The 24,194-nt window shown below is 28.6% G+C and overlaps 1 protein-coding gene across 2 annotated transcripts; it reads left to right on the top strand.

Annotated features, from left to right (window-relative positions):
- The first annotated feature begins 3,291 nt into the window (after nt 1–3,291).
- LOC124814384 (uncharacterized) lies at nt 3,292–10,733 on the top strand. Of its 2 annotated transcripts, none has more exons than XM_065800040.1 (5): nt 3,292–3,411; nt 5,886–6,164; nt 6,611–6,901; nt 7,166–7,450; nt 10,439–10,733. In XM_065800040.1, exons 2-5 carry the CDS (start codon nt 6,059–6,061, stop codon nt 10,558–10,560), a joined length of 804 nt encoding a protein of 267 aa, XP_065656112.1. In that variant the 5' UTR covers nt 3,292–3,411; nt 5,886–6,058; the 3' UTR covers nt 10,561–10,733. The 2 variants fall into 2 exon arrangements, with proteins under 2 accessions (XP_065656112.1, XP_065656111.1); XM_065800039.1 differs by having other exon boundaries at nt 3,359–3,609.
- Nucleotides 10,734–24,194: the final 13,461 nt, after the last annotated feature.

Raw genomic sequence — 24,194 nt, 5'->3', positions numbered from 1 at the left:
AACGTTTAAAAATTGACCAAAAATGTGTACATTAGGTATCATATTTTGTCCTATTAAGTTGTAAATAACACACTTAGCATTCTTCTAATATAATGGAAAACAGCCAAGTTATTCCTAATTACATAAACCAAAACCCTTTTTCAGCCACGAAGCACAAAAGTTAATAAAAAGTTAATAAAAACAGTCGATATTTTATCAACTTTAACAAGCCTAAATAAAACGATGAAATGTAAAAGTTTAAAAAATTTTAAAAACACTGATAAAAACACAAAGCTCTGATAAAAATACAAAGCTTCTTGTCTAAAAATAACTTCTGTCAAGATTTTACCGTTTGCGACCGTAAATCTCGTAAGTTTTGTAATTTCAAAATAAATATTCCGTCGGTATTTTTACGCACATAATTTTTTGTATTGTTGACGCATAAACTTTTAACAAAAGATTTAATAAAATAAAACAAAAACAATTAATTAAAGTGAAGTAACTAGTTAAAAGAAAAAAAGTTTGAAAACTATTCGAAACATAATAACAAGAACTAATTTAAACAAAAATAATTCGCTACAAATTTTCTACGCTTTTCTGTTTGCCTTTTCGTTATGTAATTTTTGTTTTCGTTTCGTAGTTTTTGTGCTTGCCTTTTCGTTTGCGTAAAGTTTGTTATTATTTGTACTGTGTTTGCTAATTATTTTTATTGTTGTTACTAATTGAGTGTTTTCATTTTTTTTTTTTTGTCTTTTTATCTAATTTATTCTTAATTTCTAAAAATAATCTTAAAATATCTAATTATTATTAATTTATTAGATTAATCCTTTTTTTTTAAATTAATTTAATTTACGCTTGCTTTTATTAATATTGCTGTTTATATTTTTGTTTGTTTGTTTATTTTATTTAGGTGTCACTCCAATTACTAGTTTTTAACTATATAAGTGACACCTAACCTAATTTTGTAAAATTATAAAAATTTGTAATTTTCAATTTTTGGTTAAATGGATAAAAAAAAAAACTTTGAAAATAAATAAACCAAAAAGACAGCAAACAAATAAAAATTAGTATAAATCATTTTTTTTAGTAATAAACCAGTTGTTGACCTGGCCATGAATGGCACCACGCCCTAAGACATTTCCGAGATGCTAAAAAAGCTTTTAAGCATTGTCTACACTGTGATTAAACATTTTAAAATGACTGGTGATGTTAAGAGGAAGCGTGGTAGCGTTTTAAAAATGTCAGTTCAAACTCCTCATTTTATTAAGGTTGTCAAGGCCCAAATTTCTTGAAATTCAGTTTTGTCAATGACGTGGTCAAAAAAATTTTAAAGCAAAGTCATGAGCCAGGATTGGGTTCCCTAAGTAATATAGAAAAAATATTTGAAAGATTAAAGAAAATTCTGAGCACTCTGAAAAAGAGCCAACAACTATCTACTTTAACATCCCAAAGAAGTGACCACGACCAACCACTTTTTTTTTCTAAACTGACATTTCATTATTATAGATTATCACTTTTTTTTTTTTTTTGTGCATATACAACTGCTTTATTAACTTATAGAGCACTATTCTTTTTTAAAATAATTTAAAAACTTCTAGTTTGATATCATATTGTTGTAAGTTTAATCCTTTTGTATAAAGGTAGATCTATGCATTATTTATTTCAAAAAGGACTGATTCCCAAAATCCGTGAAAGAATGAAAACAAAAATGATTGCAATGCAACAAACAGCACCCCAGCACTTGATCTATTACATCTGTTTTCTTATTCATAAGTTAATTGCTCTACAGCATATTAATTTTTAGATTATTTTTTTTAAACACTAACTGCACCTCCTTTTTCACTATATTGTGTTTCCATTATTTGTATCAAAACATCTTAACCATAAGTCGAAGATGAGAAAAATGTGAATAACTGCTCCATAGTTTAAAAAAATGTAACAAAATTCACAGCATTTGATGCTACTTGCTTATCTTTTTTTTCGTATATTTATTTAATGCACCACTAAGGTGACATAACAGAAACATTATCATATGCTTTTCTTCTAAATTTTGAATATCTATTACATCACTTTCTTATTTGTCCAATATATTGAAATATATTGGACAAATAAGAAAGTGATGTAATATATAGTTGAAAAGACTCATCATTTTGCGTTAATGAAATCAACAAAATATTTCTTAACATACAATAGGTTTCCATTAATTCTAAAGTAACGTAAAACCTGGGTGCTTTGATCTTTATGGGAAATATAAGGAGTGTTTCCAAACACTATTACAAAGTATTTGGCTCCTAATATCTGCTCTACGACATTTCTTTTGACATTTTATCCCAGAATTTTAAACTCATTTCGAATCTTAGGTGACAATTAAGATATAAAAATTTTTATATAATTTTTTTTTTCATTACAATTAACTATACTAATAATAAACTATTTTTTACAAAAAAAAATAGGATTTAGTTGTAGTTAAATTAAACGGAACCGGGTGTATTTCGTAAGCCCATAAACAGTTAGCCATTCAAGCTCGTGCTCGATTGCACGGAAGATGATGAGCTGTGGTAATTTTAATTGTAGCTGATCAAATTTCGTTTTAAAGCAGTTGATACTGATAGCACTGATAACTTTGTTGGTAGTGGGTTCTATGGGTAGCAAATTTGCTGTTAAAAATTGTCCTTTAAAAAAATGCCGCCAGAGGTGGCCCGCCCCCTTGCTACATAGTATTGTACAAATTGTGCATCAAACATTTTTTTCTTGTTTATTTATTTGTTGTTTTATTCAATGTTTTCTACAATTTAATTATGATTAGAAATATAAAAAAAAAAAAGTAAATATATAAAGATTGTCAGTTGCAATAAAATAAAAAAAAACAACAGAAATTCATTGTAGAATATAACATTAAAACACATAAATGGCCCGGCAACTTCCCAGATCTCAATTTTATTTATTAGAATTTTATGCTATATTTTGCTATACAATACTTTTATATCCAAAAATATTGTTGGGGGTTGTCCATAAATTACGTCACGCTTGGTGAGAGAGAGGGGTTAGTGACTTTGTGACGAATCATACGGAACTTGTTACTAAAGAGTTATGATGTTGTGAACAGAGGGAGGCCAACGGTCAAAAAACGCGCGACGTAATTTGTGGACAACCCCTTAGCTCTCAACAGGAACAGGATGACTTAACAAGACAACCCCTTGACTCTTAACTTGGAACAGCCACATATATCATGTAGACAAATCCAAAGTAGCGTCTGTTATTGACCAGCATTTTTGCATACCAAAGTATTACTGAAGCGCTAAGTTGGTGGTAACTGGATTTAAACTCATATCGCACACCAGTCCGGGTTTTAACAATCCGTTTGACGCTCTAACCAACTGAGCTACCAGCCGCTTTCTAATTGAGATCACAACTATTACAGCCATTATCTAAGTGAGAATTTTTGGGAATTTGTAAAAAAAAAGACTGCAGAAACATGTCTGCATGACTAAAACTAAGCTTACTACCACTATCCTTCAGATTTTGTTTGAAGACCTATAAATCCAAAAACATTTGTAAAGCTTTGGTAGATTCCATGTCAAATTGTGTGCAGAAAATCATAGGAGCACTAGGAGGGCACACAAAGTATTGGTGTATATTTAAAATTTTTAAATTGATTTTTAATGTTTTTGATTTTGATGCAATTAATTTTTGCAATACTGAAGATCTAGACATCTTCCATCCTAATTTTTTTCCTTCCTTTTAATCCGTAACTTGAAAAACCAGAAAATTGTTTATGGTTTTTCAAGCAATCCGTTTATGGATTCAATGATTGTTTAACAATCCTTTCATGGATTTAATAAATGTTTAACAATCATTCATGGATTCTTAAGAATCATCATTAACCAGAATATAGGGAAATTGATATTATACCTGTTCCGTTTGTGTTTTCCAAGATGCTTATTTTTTAATGTGCAAAGACCACAATCTTCGTAAAAAAAAATGCTTATTTTATTTGGCTTTCTTTTCCAAAGGAAATGCTTTAGTCATGAATAATAGCAAATATATGTCTTTGACTCTGTATGGTATTTGTTATTAGTACTATTTTTGAGTCTTTTTTTCCAAAAGCAAATATTTGAGGAGCAAACACGAGTACTGCAAATTTAGAATTCTGGTAACATTCCACCTTAATGTTATCTGTAATAAAAAGTCTATATTTGTTTTCTCTCTCTCTCTCTCTCTCTCTCTCTCTCTCTCTCTCTCTCTCTCTCTCTCTCTCTCTCTCTCTCTCTCTTTGCTCTCTTTGTGAATATATATTAATTTGCAAATACACTGAGGGTATAATAAGCATTATAAACCTTATATACAATATAATATATGATGCACCCACAACGTTTCTTCTGATTCAACACAGTAATAGTTTATATATAATACAATTATTTACACTAATTAATTAATTCAAGCCTACCATTGTGTTGTTGACAAGGATTTTACATTAAAATTTTTTACATACCAAGTTCTAAGGAAATTCTTTACACACCAAAACTCGTGTCAGAATATTTTGTTTACAGCCCATCATCAAGTAACATACTTCCAGGTACTGAAGTTTTTCCTTTTTATTTTGGCTTCTTATGTGTTCCTTTCAAACATGATCAAACTTAGTCATTAACTCAACTTGTGATAAAGTTCTTATTAGGTCAAATATAACATCTGTATGATCTCTCAATGTCAGTGATAGTAATATTGAATTTTGAGCTGAATCAAATGCTAATATATTTGATCAAAGGTGGTTTTATTAGTCAAACTTTCAAGTAACTGCACCAGTTTACCATATTATGAACATTTGGATTTGAATTTTCATGTTCTTTAAGATGGTTAGCTATATTCCATGTGCAAAATCCATTGTTACAGAGATCCTTTTCATGTTTACTAAACAATTTGCTTGCAAAAGCAAAATATATTTCAAGTGCTGACATAGTATACAGAGCAAGACCTTCTGTTTATATTACAAACTTATAACAGTCTTTTGAAAAATTCTGAGAAACTTGTTTTTTGCTGTTGGAACTCTATATCAGTTAGCTATATCAACACTCTATATCAGATTATTATATATGATATATCAAATTCTTTCTTCACAATTTTACAATCCTCATTAATTGACAAATTTTGGCTATTTTGCAGGGGCCACAAGTTTTTTTAACCATTATCTAGCTCAAGAATACTGCTACATGTGCATTCTGCATGTAAAACAAAAATAATTGTATTTTTTGTTAGCATTAGTTATGTGATTGCGAAAATTGATAGTTACAGATTTTCCAGTAGATTTAAAAAAAATCCTTTTAAAGGAGTTGTTTTTATAGCTGCGACTCTGAACAACTAATCACAATTAAAAAGGAGGATTTTATTGGCTAACAACTAATCAAAATTAAAAAGGAGGATTTTATTGGCTAATTTTTAAACCTGAAAGCACTTTAAAGCAGTATATAAAAGCAAAATTATGAAGTAATAGTATAAACTACTTTTATTTAATCTTGGTACATCTTTTTGTTCTTCATGGCCTTTTTTAGAGGTTGTTGTATTTTTTATTCAGAAATCACTATGTTAATCAATTTTTAACTGATAAATTTAAAGTTCTTTTATATTCATATTTTATATTTATTCTTTTTTGTATTCGATTTTTGTAAAAGCTTAAAAAAAAAATCTAATATGGTCCAAGGAGCTTGGAAAAAATATTTAAGGCTTTTGGTGCTTGCCAAAAAATTTTTCTGCTACTTTTGTACTCTGCTTCTTTTAGCAGCATTTTTTCTGTTTTCTTTTTTTTTTTTGTGCTGATTTTTTGATAAGTTTTTGTGTTGTTTCTTGGTGTTTACATATTTTTAGTAAAAATATTCTCTGACATAAATAATCCTTTTAATATATCTTTTCAGAAGGACAACAAGATATCACCAATTTTCATGTTGTAAATACCTATTTAAATATTGTTGAACTCAGCTGGGATTCATTTATAAATGCAACCCTATATCAAGTATCTGGTTATAATTTAAAAACATCTACTGTAGTTAATTCAACAACAAATGCTACTACAGTTAAAGATCTAAAGATGAATACAGACTATTATTTTCAAGTGAATGTTCTTGAGCTTAACAATCTAACAGTTAATAAAAACATGATTTCATCAAGATTAATATTGGTAAACACTAAAACCAGTAAGCATTATAGTTTTTTTTATGATTTATTTAATTAATATGTAAAATTAAACTTTAATGATTTGTGCTTATGATCTTGATAATCATCTTTAAGAATAGAAATGTATTAAATCAAAAATTTTGTATTTTAAATTATTTTTTTACAAAATATAATTATTCAATTGTTATTTATATCAAAAAGTACTTTAAAATTTCTTTTTCTCAGCATAAACAACTGTTTATTGTTTATTTGTTGAAATCTTTTACTGTGATTTTGATATATAGTTTTGAATAACATTTAAATTTATCTCTGATGATAAGGTGATCAACGTTGTCCTTTTTATGTAAAAAAATTATAAAGCTAATTTCAAAGCCAAGATTTTTTTGGTGTTATTCTACATATAAAGTGTCTTACTAATACTAATTTTACACTTAAATTTTTTGATATTTGGTTTATATTGCTTTAGACACATTCTCAGATAAAATCAACTTTACTGCAACTAATGCTACATATAACCGTATTTTATTGAATTGGTATCCATTCAAAGCTGTAGTTTTATATAAAGTTGAATATAGCATTGATGGTTCAGTTAATGAAACACAAAATGTGATGACATCAAACTCATCAATAGAACTTACAAATCTTATATCCAATAAAACCTATAGAATGAAGTTGTTTGTAGTTGCTATCAATGGCATTATTTCTGAAGACCAGTTACAGAGCAATGATTTATTATATTCCACATTAAAAGAAAAAGGTAATTTGTAGTTGAATTTTATAAAATAACAAGTTTCTACTCTTAAATTTCTTAAATCTATGATGTGAAGTTTATCATTTAATAAAAAGTTTATGTGGTTTTAGTAGGATTAAAAATTAGGGATTGGCATATGTTTTGCCTTGGTATTGTAGATTAATTACCCCTATCAGTCTATATTAAAGTCTGTTTGTTATTAATTTTTATTATGCTTTTATAAGAAATTTTGTTGTTATGAATTATTTTTTTAACTACTTTAAATTTTAGCAAAATTTGAAGTTTTGATGTTAAATTTAACTGCTGGCATGATAACCTCAGAATCTATTTTCATTACGTGGACTTCTTTTGAAGATGCCACATTGTTTCAAGTTATGTGTGTGACTAACACAACTCGTGGAACACCTCTTTATTTAACAACAAATTCAACATTTTTGAACATAACAAACTTGCAGAGTGGAACACAATACGAAATTACTGTTTATGTTTCAGAGATCCTTAATACAATACCCATGATAACCAAGAAAAGTTTGACATTGACTACAAGAACAAGAGGTATTTTTAGTTTTTATTGTCGCATTAATTTTATTATGCTTTATTGGGTGTCCCTAATAACAACATTTTTGAAAAAATTTATGCTGTCACCCCCTTAATGTGTTCTATATAATAAAATAACACTGGGTTTGATAAAATTTTTGAATAAAAAATATTTTTAGTGGTGCCCCAAGACCCTTTAAAATTTAATGGGTCCCTATTATTAATAAGAAAAAGTGTTTCAAAAGTATGTCTTGTTGGGTTTCAAAAGAAGCGAAATTATATATAATAACTTTAAAAATAATCATCATTTCATTAAAAAATTATTATTTTAGATTTTAGCGAACAGAAAATGTTTATTAACTAAAAATGAAAAATAGGGAATTTAACAAGATTTTTTGTTAATAATTTTTTAGCGATGTTATTTTATAAAATAATAATAATTTTTTTTTTAATTTTTTTTATATAATGATGATTATTTTTAAAATTTTAATATAATTTCGCTTCTTTTGAGACCCAACATGATATACTTTTGAAAAACTATTTTTTGTTCAAAAAGTAATGTTAATAATTTTTTTTCTAATTCTTTTTCTTGAGCACCTTTAATTTTTGTAACATTCTTCTTCTCCAAAATCTTCAAACATTCTGAGATTTTAATAATATCACCAGTCACAAAAGATATAAAATCTTTATTCTTCAATTTCATTTATGATGGTTTGTACTTTATTATTCAGAGCCGACAACACCGGGGGGCCAGGGTGCACTGGACCTCCCACTTTTTTTCTGAAGGACCTTTCATTTTTTTTTCAAAAAATTTCTAGAAATCTATATCTAATTAATGATTATGGTCCCTCCCCCGCTTCAAAACCTATGTTGTCAGCCCTGTTATTTATTTACAAATTTTAAATCAACAAAAAATGTTTTTGTAAATTCTTTTAACTTGCGTAAGATTTTGAGGTTATATTAATTTAAAGCAAGTATTTTGATGTTATATTAGTAGTAACTTTTTCAGTTACCACAAATATATCTTTTTATGACAATATTATTGAATTTGATTGAAAATGGCTGTCAAATTCTGTGTGAAAAGAAAAAAAGTGCAAGTAGAAACATTTCTAAAATTTAAATAGTTTTTCTTAGGCAGGTCTAGGTGACATCAAAACCTATATTGGATTAAAAGAAGAAGGGTCGAAGTTTATCCATATGTATTCAAATTCTTACAGAAACATACAGAGTTTAATAAAAGTTACATTTAAATATGCTATTGTTTCCTAATTGAAAATATTATCTTTCTCTGCATTATTAGGGCATGAATTGTAATTTTATAAACATTTACATTAAACTCTGAAGGCCTATTTAATATTCTTCCAATTGATATATAATATATGGAAGTTCACAGGTGTGGTTCAAGAAATAAAATAAAAGTTCGAAGTTACTTTTTCACTATAAAAATTGTTCTTTAAAAAATGACAACTTTGAGCATCTGCTGGGAAGCGCCAAATGGTCTTAAAAGAAAAATTCTTTCAGAATATAAAAATATGATCAATGTGCAACAGTCTTGCATAATCAAAACTTTTTATATCAGATTTTTGCAAATCTAGAATTAATGCCACTTTTTGATTATTTTAAACCACTGTGTATTGGCTTGACTATATATGAAATAAAAATAACAAAAAACCAAAATTTTAATATTCAATGACATTTTTATTCACAACGAAGAAGAGAAATAAATGAACTTTTGTAATATTTTTTTTGATAGAGTTTTTCTGCCTTTTTATCGCTAAAAAATATTTTTACTATCCCTGGAATCAAGAAAAAGCAAAATAAATGTTTCCTAGAAATATCTAAAATTATCATCAAAACAAAATTTTTTTATTTCTCAAAAAAACCCTTATAAGACCATCAAAGTAGGCAGCCTGCATAGCTTGTCAAGGCCATTTTAGAAGGGCTATTTATAGTTCTTGCACTCATTACTCCAGCTGAAGCCTGTAGTACTGTTATTTCTTGCCAAAATTAATTTAAAAAAATTTAAAATTAGAAAAGACTGCTGCCCAATACCAAATCCTGAGTCAAAGTAGAACATCATAAAAGTTCTGCTACTTTGACTGAAAAATAGGTAGAACATGTGAGGAATGCTGCTACATTGACTAACAAAAAGGTAAAAAATTTGCAGAGTGCTGATACATCGACTGAGGTTTTTTTTTTTTTTTTTAAATTTTCTCTAGTCTTGCAAATATTTTTAAAAAAAGAAACAAACATAAAGTTTACATTTTGTGGTAGAAATTAAAGACAATCAGGCAAGAATGAGTGCAAAATTATAAAAAAACAGTAACAATATTGGAGAATTGTAAAGAAATTTGTTTTTAAGATTTTTAGAAAGAAAAAAGTTTACTGTTAACAATTGTTAACAATTTAATATTGTGGTTTAATTTGCATCCAAAAACTTTATTTTATTTAGCAAAATTAAAACTTTTGTTTTGAGTGAAATTGATGTAATACTTTTTAAGAACAATTTCTTCAGTAAATAGAGTATAAACAAATAAAAATAGTATAAACAAATAAAAATAGCATAAACAAATAAAAATAGTATAAACAAATAAAAATAGTATAAATAGTTACATAAAGCATTTTAAAACTAGAACTAGTTAGTCAAAACAACTTTTCAAGTGTTTTTATCAAAATTCACATGTTTAAATAAATTAAAAATATTTCATTTTAAATATGGTGCACACAATTGAACACTGTGGTAGAATTGAACCTTTCTCGCTTATAAAGCGAACGCTCTACCACTACTCCACTACCGCATATAGGATAATACCACATATTTTAGATAATAAATACATTTTTATTTTTGTTAATTTGTTTAAGAATGTTTTAGTTTGTTATTTTACTATATAAACATATTATATTAACAGATCGTCTGTTCGTGTTGGTAAATTCGGTAAGACAGTTCTTATAACTATTTTTTACCATTTCAGTAAAAGTATTGCAAAAAAAATGATGTTTTTTTAGACAAAGAGATATCAAAAAAAAGTGACGTATCAAAGAAAAGCAGTAGTGAAAGTAGATTTTTGTATTCGAAATTGACAATTCCAGTTTTTGCTATGGTTGCAATATTTTTCATCTTATCATAATTTATTAATAATATTTTTTATGGTTTTTGAAATCTTTTACCCTTTTAATGGTTAGCAAAGAATTTATTATACCACAAAATTTTAAATGTTTTTAATTCTTTTATTTCTTCTTTGTAAAAAATAATCTTTTGTGTATTGTAATTCATTTAACAGAAGTATTTTTTTATTTATTACTAAATTGTGTTTACTTGTTTTCACTTCTTTATCTGACAGGTCGGTTTTAATGTCAAAAATAAAAACTGTTCAAATTATAACATTCGTGTGCATGTATGCGTTAAGATGGTACGATTTTCATTCCAAAAAACAAAGTTTGTAAATTAATTTGCTTGGTTTGGTTTGCCTTGTTATTGGTTATTATACCTGGTTATACGGTACTGGCCAAATTATTACAATAATTGACAAAAAACTTGTTTTTTACACTTATCACTGGTTTTTATTCCTCATTTTCCAGGGGCGGATGCAGGATTTTTTGTGGGTGTTGCCTGTTTTTTTTCGAGTTGCCAAAATATAGTCGGCGATATTTTTTGTAAACCCCTCCCCCAGGCTAGCTAGGAGGGGGGGAAGGTTGCAAAAAAATATCGCCGACTATATTCTGCTAATTCGTCATCAAAGCGGCATCAGTACTTTATTATTACTTACTTGGCATTGTTCTCAATTACCCATATAAAACAAAATTATAAAAATATTGCCTTGGCTATTCTGTTAATAAATTAGACATTTTTTACTTGTCTAACCTATTTAACGAAGTGCACCAACGAGAAGGTAAGCCATAGGACTTTGCACTCCATCTGTAAACTGTCATGTGGCCTAAGGTTAGCCCTCCATTTCTGGATTCTTTCTTTTTCTTGATAGGCAGTTAGTGTAAAGTATTTGTATTGTTGCCTTAGGTTAGCCCTCCATTTCTGGATTCTTACCTTTTCTTGATAGGCAGTTTATGTAAAGTATTAATATTGTTGCCTTAGGTTAGTCCTCCATTTCTGGATTATTTCCTTTTCTTGATAGGCAGTTAGGCCAAATTTTTTTAATAGGTTTTTTTTTTTAATTTTTTATGTTGGTTTTTCTAATTTTCAATAAATATAAGATAAACTTAAATATAAAATAAAATACACGAATATAGTCAATAAACAAAAAAGAAATTAATAAACTAATATTAGGTAAAAACCAACTCTAAGCGTCGTTCCCTTAAAATATAAAAAATATTTAAAACTCTTTCTATATCAGGAATTATTTCTTGATGAATAGACATCAGAGCTAAAGAATTAAATCTTGACTCTGTCATGCGGCTTCGCATATAAGTTTTGAGTCTGCGTGTAACAAAAATGCTCCTCTTGCATTCACATGTAGTAATTGGAATTGTTCCCATTATTAAAAAACCTTCCCTAATGTTTGGGAAACCCCTCATATCAATAGACTATAAAGTCTCTGTAATAGTGGATGGGATCACAGATTGATTGTTCCAAAATGTTTCCCACAAATCTAATTCAGCATGAATAGATGTAGGATGAGGCATATCCGATATATAAAAATGCAAAAAATTCCATAAAATCTGACTTCCGAAAACATTTTTCTTTATTTCTTTTTTACAACAGTTACAGGAATACCAGATAAAACTTTGCAAACAATCATCTCACCTTCATCAAATCTATCTTCTAATTCATTAATTAAATGATCTAGAAGAGGAGATGTGATTGAATATTTGAAATAATCTGAAACTGTGTCAGAGGGATAATTATCTCTATAAACTTGTCTGCCACAAAGTCTTGGTTTAACTTCTGAAACATCAAGAGTCTTAGCTAGGTCAAGAGCAGTTAAGTACCATTCCTTATGATAGACATCACTATTTTTTTTTTAATCTAAAATTTGAGTTTTCAAACAGTTTATTTCATTACACTGTTGTGATATATCAAATGCTTTAGTTTCGAGAACAACAGTGATGGCTTATAAATAGTCCATTATTTGTTTTGTTAAAACTAAGCTCACAATAAGCGAAAAATTTGTCATAAGATTTAAAAAACATGAAGCTTTTAAAGAAGTATCAATATTATAACTCTTACCTTCATTGTATTCCATTTCTTCCATTGAATGAAAAACAGATATGTAGTTATCAAAAAAAACATCCAGACCTTTAAGTTTCTGAACCCATCTAGTTTGACATTATCAATTAATTTTGCTTGACCAGGAAAAATGAATTTATTGAGACAGCTAGCACATTTAGGTGATAAGTTAAAAAAATATGATATATTTTTAATTTGATCAAGAACATTTCTAACACTCTGAACATTGCATGATTTACTAATAACTAAATTAAATTTATGGCATGCACAGTGAACAAAAATAGCCTTTGAATTGATAAGTTTAGTTCTAGATAAAATACCTTTTAATTTACCAGACATTGTCCCAGCACCATCATATCCTTGACCTCTACATTTTTGGATATCAAGACCAAGATCATCAATTGCAGAAATTGCGCAAGACTAAGACCAATTGTACCAGATTTACATTCAATAAACCGTAGAAAGTCTTCACAAATAACATTATCACAGTCAATGTATCTTATAACTAGAGATAGCTGTTCAACATTAGAACAATCAGAGGCTCTATCACACAAGATAGAAAAATAACCTGACTTTTTTAATTTTTTAATTAGAACTTCTTCGATTGTTTTTCCACAGCATTCAATAGGTTCGTTTTGTGCGGTTTTAAATATATAAGTTGCATTTTTAGGAGCAGAACGAATATGGTGCTCAAGAACTTTATCACCTGCTTCAATACGAAAATTTAAAAACTCTACAAAGTTACCTATACGAATGTTGTCTTTAAATGTGTCTCCAATTTGTGGATGATACTTACTGTCATCACGATGACCTCGAAAAGCAATATCGTAGCGGCCAAGAAAAATAACTGTCTTTATAATTGGAATTAATTTATTTTGATTACTTATAATAAGTTTTTTTCTTAGATTATCTATGTCAACTTCAATCAGATTTTTTTTTGAATTAGATTGATCTAGATTGCAGCATGTTCAGTCAATGCATTGACATTTGATGAAGTCGACAATTATTACTGTGATCCATATAAGCACGAGTTACCTTACCCCATATTTTAAAGGGTTTTTGAATAAAGTTGATTATTGTGATATTGTTTGGAATTCTGCTACCCAACAGTGTACATGGAAGGCAGTATGCTCCATCTTCAATCTGTGAGTAAGCTAACCAGGAATATTCAAGTAGCCATTTATGTAAAAATGATCTTTTTTTTCCCACCAGAAACAGGAAAAGCAAAAGACAAGTTAGGAATAAATATTTTATTAACTAGATCTAATAACATTGAATCATCTTTGCCAGCAGATAGATGTCTACCGCGCTCATAGTAAGTAGAAACATCATAAAAAGGAAGGCTTGAAGACTGATTTGATGCACAAGGATTACAATTAAGTAAGGTTGGATTAGGAGTAATATCAATACTTACATCTACAATTTTAGTTTCATTATCTATGCAAAACTTTATGTAAGATTGAACTAATGATTTTTTATTTGAAAATTGATTTTTAGGAGGTTGACAAGATAAATTAAGAATCTTAGTGGTAACAGAAGAATGCAATAGAACGCTTGGCAAAACTGAACACGATCCTCCTTTTAAATCACTTTTGACAAATTTCTTTAAGCATAAAACTTCTCTTTTTACAATAGGGACAAAATGATTTGATGACCACATATTTTTATCCTTGGAAATAGAGCGACAATCAGTGTTACACCATAAAATACTCAGAATTTCTTTATTTGTTTTATGATCACCACGTGGGTATATACTCACATTAAATAACTTTTTATATTTTTCAAGTCCAAATTCAGGATAAACAGAACGAATTTGTATATTCAACACTGTAGATAATGCAATTAAACAAAGAAAAGAAGCAAATTTATTGTTTCTGCAATTGTTATAGGCTTCTTTTTTTATAAGTTCGGAAATATTTATATCATTTAATTCTGTAAAAGAATCAGAAGACTGAAAGAAAACACATGCTATGAAAACATTAGAGAGTGAAGAAAAAATCTTAAATTCCACTTGGTTTAAGATTATTGGGTATCTTGAATAAAAGGTTGCTTTCTCAAACAAATCATCAGAAGTTAATAGTCGAAGAATTTCATGTGTTTTATCTGATGAATTTAATAATAAAGCAGCAGAGTTGTAAAGACAGTTACATTTTCCATTGACCTGTAAAGTCATATCATATATAAAATAAATATAACTAAAAAAAGCATATTTAACTAAAGGTTATTTGTTAAGAATTATTGTTTTATAAACAAAATAAAACATAAAAAAACGCGTTCAAACTTTTAAACAATATAGTCTTCATTTTCTTTTAGCATAGGAATAAAAGCTTCCATTTCAGAATTTCATAAAGAAAGAAGATCTTTGTTTACAGCAGGAAACTTTGAATTTAAATCTTTGAGATTATTACGAAGCTTTACTTTGTAAGTCGTAATATTAGGCAAATGCTTGGCTTTAATGGCATTGGATAGCAACAAATCCATAATTGCAAACAAAAATAAAATTTGTATTAAAAATTACTTTAAACGAATTTTTGATAAAACTTCAATTAAATACTTATACCTTTATTTTAAAGCTTTAATTATTCGTTTAAAGTTTATACGAATAATTAAGGCGTTACTGGAATAATTAAGGATTCATTTTTGTCAAACTTTTTTGATCAAACGTTGCTGCAATTTTTTTTTGTTGTCTATTGGAAATTTGGGTCAAAAGAATCCTGAAACAAGAGGGATTTTTTTGGGCTTAATTACGGCAACCAAAATAAATACATTCCAATAACGATTGATTATAAGGGTTCTTTCGGTTCCGTTTACTTTAAAAAAAGAATCCTGATTAATAGCGGCGTTTTGAAACATCACCGAGGAGAGCGAAGTCTTTGAAACATTGTTAAAGCCGTGTATGTTTTTCTATAAAGGCAATATTTATTTTTTTAAAGAACTCATATATGCATATAAATTTAAGTTTAGTATTTTTTATATTATGAAACGGAATTTTTATAACTTCTTAGAATATTATGGGTGAATACTGGGCAACACAGGATACCCCCTATATCCGCCCCTGTGTTCAATATATAATACCAAATTTAGAAATCATACATGTACTGTGTACAATTTACTCATTGTGCATATGTTTTTAGTATTTGGTTGCACCACCCTTTGCTTTTATAAGCGCTACAAATCTGTTCGGCATATAATTGACTTAAAATTGACTTGTTATTAAATTAATATCCATAATTTTTCAGTAAAGAATATATTTTTTTGTGCAATTGCATAATTTTTACTTGTGCTATAGGAAAGCTTTTCCATTTTAAAACTACTGTGCACTAGTTGTACTGCCTGAACCGCCTTCAACTATGATCATCACGGACATTTGCCGGTAGACCACCACAACACCGTGCATTTCGACAAAAATAAATATTTTTAAACTGGGATAAAAATAGTGTGGAAATTATCGAACTAATAGAAGTTGTATCAAGGCAGAAGTCAGATTATATGTTGTAAATGTTATTTAATTGCAAAAAACAGCCTGACTTATTTTATTTGGTTGGTTTTAAAAAACTGTGAACCGCTAACTTTGGTTGGAGATAAGAAAAGAATTGTAAATGCTGAAGTACCGGTTCAAATTAATTTTTTTAAGAACTTTGAGTCCATATTTCCAAAATGTTATTTTGCGAATATTTTTGAGTACCACGACTACAAAATGCTTAGGAAAGTAGTAATTCAACACACTAAAGCGGATCAAAAGCGTTCAACAACTGTACAAGAGAGAATGTCGGCAATTTAAATCCTTGACATTGAAAATGAAATACTAAAAAAAAAGGTGAGAATCTGATTGTTCATTTTAAAGAAACCAAATTTTGTCGAAAAGAGTATTTTTAAGGTTATTAATGTTAAATTGATTATTTGTACTTTGCGATTGTGCTTTATTTCGCAATTATGCAAGTAAAATTTTAAAATTTTTTTCCAATCCCACATCTGCAAAAAAAAGTTATTCTAAGACAAACGTAAAAAAAAAGTTTTTCCCATTTTTCTGGTAAACAGTAAGTTTTATCATAAAAATAGATCTAACAAAACTTATAGATCATGAAACTATCTACAAAAATTGTCTTCACACTTTTTTCTAAAAAGCACTGCTCCTGAGATATTTTGATTCTAAACCACCAAAAACATGTTTGCTAAACCGCCTATACATATCAGATGTTATTATTAATGATGACGAATTTTAATGTTATTATTGAAAATGTCATAAATGTTATAAAATACCATTGAAAATGTCATAAGTAATATAATTTCATACAATGATATTGAATATGACAATAATAAAACATGTGAAGCATTACTTTATCAGTTCAATGAAAAACTGAAAGAATTTAATATAGTGTTGGTAGCAAAAAAGTTGCTAAATGCTAAATACATGGGAGATTGACAAGATTGAACAGCATTAAAGAAAAGCTTCTTTCTTTCCACTCATCAGGACATTTTCTTTATATACTTTTCAAGTCTCCACACTTATATTTTCAGGATATTTTACAATTAAAGAAGTTGATAAACCTTAATGTTTATCAAAGGTAGATAAAAGTATTTTTCACTGTTAGACATTCTTATAAACTCAATTTTGGTACTTCAACGAATATGGTGATTAAGCAATAAGGTGGAGTGAAAATAACATTTTTCGGACATACAACTTTTCTCCCGGATTTTTATTTTAGCTATAAGAAAGCAAAAAAAACGAAGTAAAGTAGAAGTTATAAAGTAAAACATATTTGGTATGTTTGAATTATCCATTATTAGGCCGGTGGCCATATAGCAAAAATGTGACTAAAAATTTCGTTAGACACTTGTAATAACTAAGTTTTTTGTTTCAATACTGTAAGAGCATGGTACTAAGATACGAAAAACAGAAACTTGCCCCATTTTTTCGTGTGCTAAATATATTTTTTATAGCTTTAGTACTGCATTTTTTAAAGCATTTATTCGGTATATCATCAAAATGAATTAAACAAATATTATCGCTTAACGATGTAGCTGCCATTTTATCTATTTATATTTTTAACCAAACGTGACAGAGATATTTTACGGAAAGATTTATTATAAAGTTTTAAAGCACATTCGGTCGCTTTAGTTGTTCCGTAAATTACTAATTATCGACGATAGACTAATCGTTAGAATTAATTAGAATATTGCACGATAAAGGAAAGTAAAATGATAGATTGTGAAAAAACTGCTGAGTAAAAAAGAGGCAAGTTCACATTTTTAAAATGGTAATACTAAGAAACGCATGATTCAATATAGAAATTTCAGTTATTAGATGTGTCCAACGAAATGAAGCGATAATCAATGTTGGCCTATATAATGAATTTGGTCATAATACAATAGTATTATGACCAAATTAATCACTTTTGGAATAAAATAGTTATTGAAATTTTTTAAAACTCATTGAAAAGAAAGATATTTCAATTGAAACAATTTATTAGGCATAAAATTTAATAAAATACATGCTCAATTCGAAGTTTTAATACAAACTATATTTTTAAATGTTAGTAAGAGTATTTTGTTTGTAAATAATAATATTATTGATAATTAAACAATAAATTCGTTACAATGTATTATTTTAATGTATTATAATGTATATTTATACATTATAATGTATATTTATTAACTAATCGAATATGACTTGTGTTGACATGTTATGTTTCTATATAGTATTTTATACTTTGCTATGTTTGCTTTTAGTAAATAGAATGTTAAGGTCTAAAACAGATCATCCATTCTTTGGATTTTCAAAGCCGCTCTTTAAGGTGCATATTCATCATTGACAAACAGTTTGTAACCTATTTGAGCATAGCAAAAAGCTGTAAAAAATTCCAATTGCTGACAGAGAAAATAAAAATAATAACTTTCAGTTTTATAAAGACAAACTAGCTAAACTCTTTAATATATCTGCTTGCCAATGTAAAGATATAAAAAATGCTGCTGGGCCGAAGTTAAAATGATACCAGCTATAGAGCACTTTTCTGGAAGATCAAAAGGATTGAACTTAAAATGAGTATTGGATCAATTGGCAAAGAAGTTACGGCAAAACTGCAGAATACCCAAAGCAAACAGTCCTTAAACCTTAATGATGCAGTGTCACTAGATTCTATTGTTTCTGTCACACCCAGTACTTTAAAACGGCCTGCTATAGATGAAAACACTCTATCATCATCATTATCATCAACAAAGCAAATGTGATTGTCTCTCCCTTCTCCCGCCATGGACTCTCAGACAGATCTGCTGCAGCTTTGGCATCAACTGTACTTGAAGGTATTGGCATTATTTCAAATGATGATAAAAAATATGTTTTTGACCAGAGAAAGATAAGACATGAGCGCATGAAAGCAAAGGATAACTTGAAAGTTTGTCAAGTCAAAGTAAAGGCGTTGTACTTTGGTGGCAAAAAAAACTAGACCCTTAAATTTTTTAATAAGAAGAAAACCATTGCGATGGAAGGGCACAAATCCTTGATTCAGGAACGTGGAGGGGGATTTTTGGGACACTGCACTCCTCTTAACGGAACAGCTGAAGCTATAAAATCTTAAATTCTAAAGTCCTCTGAAAAACACAATATCATTTTGGATGATTTACAAGTGCTTGGCTTTGATGGAACAAATGTAAACACTCGAAACAAGGGTGGTGTTATTAGATTGATTGAGTTAGAACTCCAACGGTCTCTACATTGGGTAGTTTGTTTGTTACATGCCACTACGTAATTTGTTTTCAGAATTGAATGGACCAACATTTGGTCCTAAATACTGTTCAGGTTCTATTGAAAATTCCTCTGAAACTTGTAAGATCTTAAAGGTTATTGATTTTCAACCTATAAACCATAATCTAGAAATGCCAGAGATGGACAGAAAAGTGCTGAGTACAGATCAGCTTACCTTTTTGACATCTGCCAAGCTATACTAAGTAGCACTTGTTCTGTCAATCTGGAAAAGCCCAGTCCTGGAAAACTGGCTCCTTCTAGATGGCTCACCACTGTCAACAGGATCCTCAGATTATATATTTCTATAACCAATCCTTCATTAAATTTAGTAACTATAGTAACATACATTATGTGCGTTTATGCCCCTAAGTGGTTTATCATCGAGATGGAGTTTTCAATTTCTCATGGCAGCAGGCATCTATCCTGCACGATAGTCAAATCACGGTATCTGCCAGTTGCATTACGTAAAGCAGTAGACAAAGTTATTTAAACAAATACATTCTATGGTCATCAAGAAAACATTTTTCTGACAATGATATCAGATGAGCAGCCACAAATCCGAGAATTAGGTGTTAGGCGTATTCAGAGAGCTAGAGAAGAAAGAAGTATGAATGCTAAGCAGACTAGTGTGCGGCAATTCTTTCAATACTTTCCCAGGAGAATCTAAGAATTCTCTACTTTTTTTATATACATAGTTATTTAACATATACAAATATTACCTGGACAAGTACAAATAAATCTAAACTAAATTCTATATATATATATACACCAGAAACACGCATCATGATTGATTTATAATAAAAATAAGTTCATTCATGCCGATCCTTTACTTAAAAATTTGAATACTTTAAATATCTATCAAATTAACATAAACAAAAATATTTATGCTCAAATATAAGCTCGGACTAGTCCCAATTCATTTTGCTAATAACTTTTTTCAAACCAACGCCAACAGATATATCACAAGAGGAACTGGAAACCTTACATAGCCCATAAAAAAACATTTTCAATTGTATACTGTGGCCCCTATTTACACAACAAAATAATACCTCAAAATATAGAACTTACTAAATTGAATAATCTTATTGACCTGAAAAAAAAACTAAAAGATCTCATAATTAATAAAATCAATTTTATCGATATTAAATGTAAAAGAACAATTAATATAATAAAATATAATAAGAAAAAATTAAATTATAAAAAGAAATTAAAAAAAAAAAAAACATTAAAAAAAAAAAAGAACAAATATAGTTAGCAACTATACATAGTAAAGTATTACTGAACAGTAGACCTCAAAAAGTTAATATGTGTTTTATAGATTTACTTTTTAAATTTATCAATTGGAGTAATACACAGCGGACAGAACCACCATTAACAATGCAGCTCACTGATGAGAAACTGAAAGAAACAAAAGAGAATCGCATTCAACTAAGTACTCTTTTGGATAAGTTACTGGCCACACGCGAGCTGTAGAACGTTGTGTAAAAATGGTGACAGCCTCTGTTTGTTTTTTTCTGCCTCTGTTTGCGGCGAAATAAAAAGAGATGGTATGATACGTGTCCACCTGCAATCAAGAAAAAGTATGCCAATATTTAACACCAAGGCACAATACAACACTATTTAGTAATGTTTTTGCTTTATGTATGTTAAAATTATGTCAATAGTTTACCTGTTCAACTCCTTTAAAATAATATGTTAATAAACTAGAAATAATAATTTCGAAAAGAATACTACAAATCATTATTTGGAATAAGAAATTTAAAATATGGAAAATTCCTAAAATTTTCCTAGTTTGGCCAAAAATTGCTGCAGGAGTAATTCTTGTCCAATTTTGCTCGTTTTGGTCTCGTGTTTTTAGTTTTCTTATAGCTAATATAAAAATGTATGTATTTCTGAAAAATGTTATTTTTACTCCACCCTATTGAGCAATCAATAATGAAATAAATGAAGTCAGATAATCTTAGACTCAGTTTTTTAGTTTTCTTATAACTAATTTAGAAATTTGGGAGAAAAATGGAATTTTATAAAAAAAGTTATTTTCACTCCACCCTAATACCTAATATGTTTTCACTTTGTAACTTTTACTTTAAAGAATAGTTTTAATGTAAAAGTTGCGCTACAAATAATATGTAGTATTAGTCAAAATTGCTGCAGGGGGTAATTCTTGTTCAATTTTGCTCGTTTTGGTCTCGTGTTTTTAGTTTTCTTATAGCTAATATAAAAATGTATGTATTTCTGAAAAATGTTATTTTTACTCCACCCTATTGAGCAATCAATAATGAAATAAATGAAGTCAGATAAAAACATTGCTCGATTAAGAAGTACATAAGAGAGTGTTATAGGTAAATATGTATGTATGTAAAATACAAATTGGAAAATTTTGCTAATATTAAAAAGGGTACAACTGATCAGCATGTAGATACAAGTGATTCACAAGTAATGAAAGATTCTAAAGATATTTTAAAAATCTTCAGTAGTTTTTATCACATGACCCTTTCCTTAAAATTAAAGAAATCATGTCATTTCTTTAATTTTAAGGAAATAATAAAATTTACTGTTATAAAGCTCGTGAAGTTTTCGCTTTCATTTCTAAAATGACATTAGAAAAATTTAAAACCAAAATAACACGCCCTGATAAAGTTTCTTTCAACCATGAGTTGCACAACAAAAACATATCTAGTATAAAATAAACACTCGATGACAAAAAATATTTCTACATGTTGAACGTATTTATCAAAAATAACGTTGAACGCTTCTTCTCAATCGTGTACAACCCGGTGTAATAAATATACTCCATCGATGATGTAACTAGCATTAATGTTGTCGATTTTAATGTTCACTGGTTCAAAGCAATCGTAAACAGCTGATTTCTGTTTTACGCATTCCAGTTTCATCAAACATTGATAATGGATAGAGGGATAATTCATATTCAAAAAAGCTTTAATTTCATCCTTAAATTTCTTGTTATACTTATATTTTGAAGTAATAATATCGGATCTACAGATACATTTTCATCATAATTTTATATTAGATATATATATATTTTGTATTTAATGGTTATACTGATTATAAGAAAAATATTAAAATTGCAGAACAGCTTGTCAAATCATAAAAACATCTTTGTCATTTTTGATTAGTTTAAGACAGTTCCAACATGCCAATTTTTTGTCAATAATCACAAAAAGCCTATCATCATTTAAATGTTATGTAAAAAAATTTAAACCCGCAAATGTTATATAGTGAAGCAAGCTGATAATGACGCTAATGTCCTTATAGTTGAAATAACCATAAAACAATTCAGTACAACAAACGCTATCGTTGTAAGTGAAAGTGTTATTTTATTAGCACTAATGACTGCACAAACATGATAAGATTATTTAACTTTTTGAAACCTGGGAAAGCTCAACAACCAACATATACTCATAATTTTACATACAATAACTGGCTACGATATTACATTAGAATTTTTCAGAAAGGGTAAAACAACAGTATTTAAATTATTTGAAAAACATGATTTAATCAATTGCGCCATAGTATTTCAAAAGATCAATTTTTCTCCACAAAATATCATCACTAACAGGATTCATTTGTTTTTTGCTCTATATGGAGCTCCAAAATAAACTAATTTTTTAGACAAGTATACATTTTTAAGTTTCGTAAAAAAAACACTAAATAATAAAAGATTTCAATCATCGTGTCATCCTCCAACATCTGCTTCTGTCGATACTTCTATTCACTTGTCGATACTTCTATTCACTTTTCGATACTTCTATTCACTTGTCGATACTTCTATTCACTTGTCGATACTTCTATTCACTTGTCGATACTTTTATTCACTTGTCGATGCTTCTATTCACTTTTCGATACTTCTATTAAGTATAATACTAAGTTCAAGTATGGCTAGACAATCAACTTTACTCAAACTTGCTCCGAAATGACTTCTAAACACCATATTTTGCAATTGTAAAGAGGGTTGTTGTCGAAAATGTCGCAGATAAAGAGTGGGCTATTTTGTTTATCAATAAGCACTAATAGGTGGCACCAGTATTGCTCCGATGCTGAATCAACTTTAACAAGTTAAGATTTAATGATGATATTAATGAGGAGAGAACTGATGTATCTTTTCGAAATATCCAGCTAGAAAAAAAAAAAGGAGAAATCGAAGAAGATATAATTATTGAAGTGGCATTTGAAGATTATTAGTCAGAATAACATCTTCCTTAAAACCAACCTCGTATGTCAAATAAGATCAATTCAACTTTTAGAAGCGTAATAATTCAGGGCCGTGCCAAAAGGTCTCTCATGGAGGGGTGTCGTATGTATTTTTTGCCAACTAGAGACACAAAAAAATATATATAAAAAATAAAAAAAATAAAAAAAGGTCCTCGTTATTTGACATTTGCCAACTATACTTCAAAACTTGCCTACTCAAATGCAACTCAAAGGCATATATAACACCTTTGGAGGAGGAGGGGTCCCCCTATACTCCCCGTTCGGAACGGCCATAGAACTGTTTGATCTATGTTGATGATAAAACTCACCGATTAAAGGAAAAACCTTTTTTTTTTTTAACCTTTTTCCTTGAATACCTTTTTTGAAGATATGGAATCGGTGGGGACTTTTAAGATTTGATTTTTAATTACATTCCGAAAGGTCTGTACCAACTTTCAGCTTTATAGGAATTGTTATAAATTGAAGTCTATTTTGACTGGAGTACAACATTTTTACAACTATTGGAAACCAGATTTTTCACAAAGCTTTCGCCAAATTTTAAAAGTGTTTAATTATTTATGCAGCGTGAGAAACACAGCTTTAATAACTTTTGCAACTAACTGACA

The sequence above is a fragment of the Hydra vulgaris genome, chromosome 06 (assembly GCF_038396675.1).
Source record: "Hydra vulgaris chromosome 06, alternate assembly HydraT2T_AEP".
Taxonomy (NCBI): domain Eukaryota; kingdom Metazoa; phylum Cnidaria; class Hydrozoa; order Anthoathecata; family Hydridae; genus Hydra; species Hydra vulgaris.
This window is presented reverse-complemented; position numbering and strand designations above follow the sequence as displayed.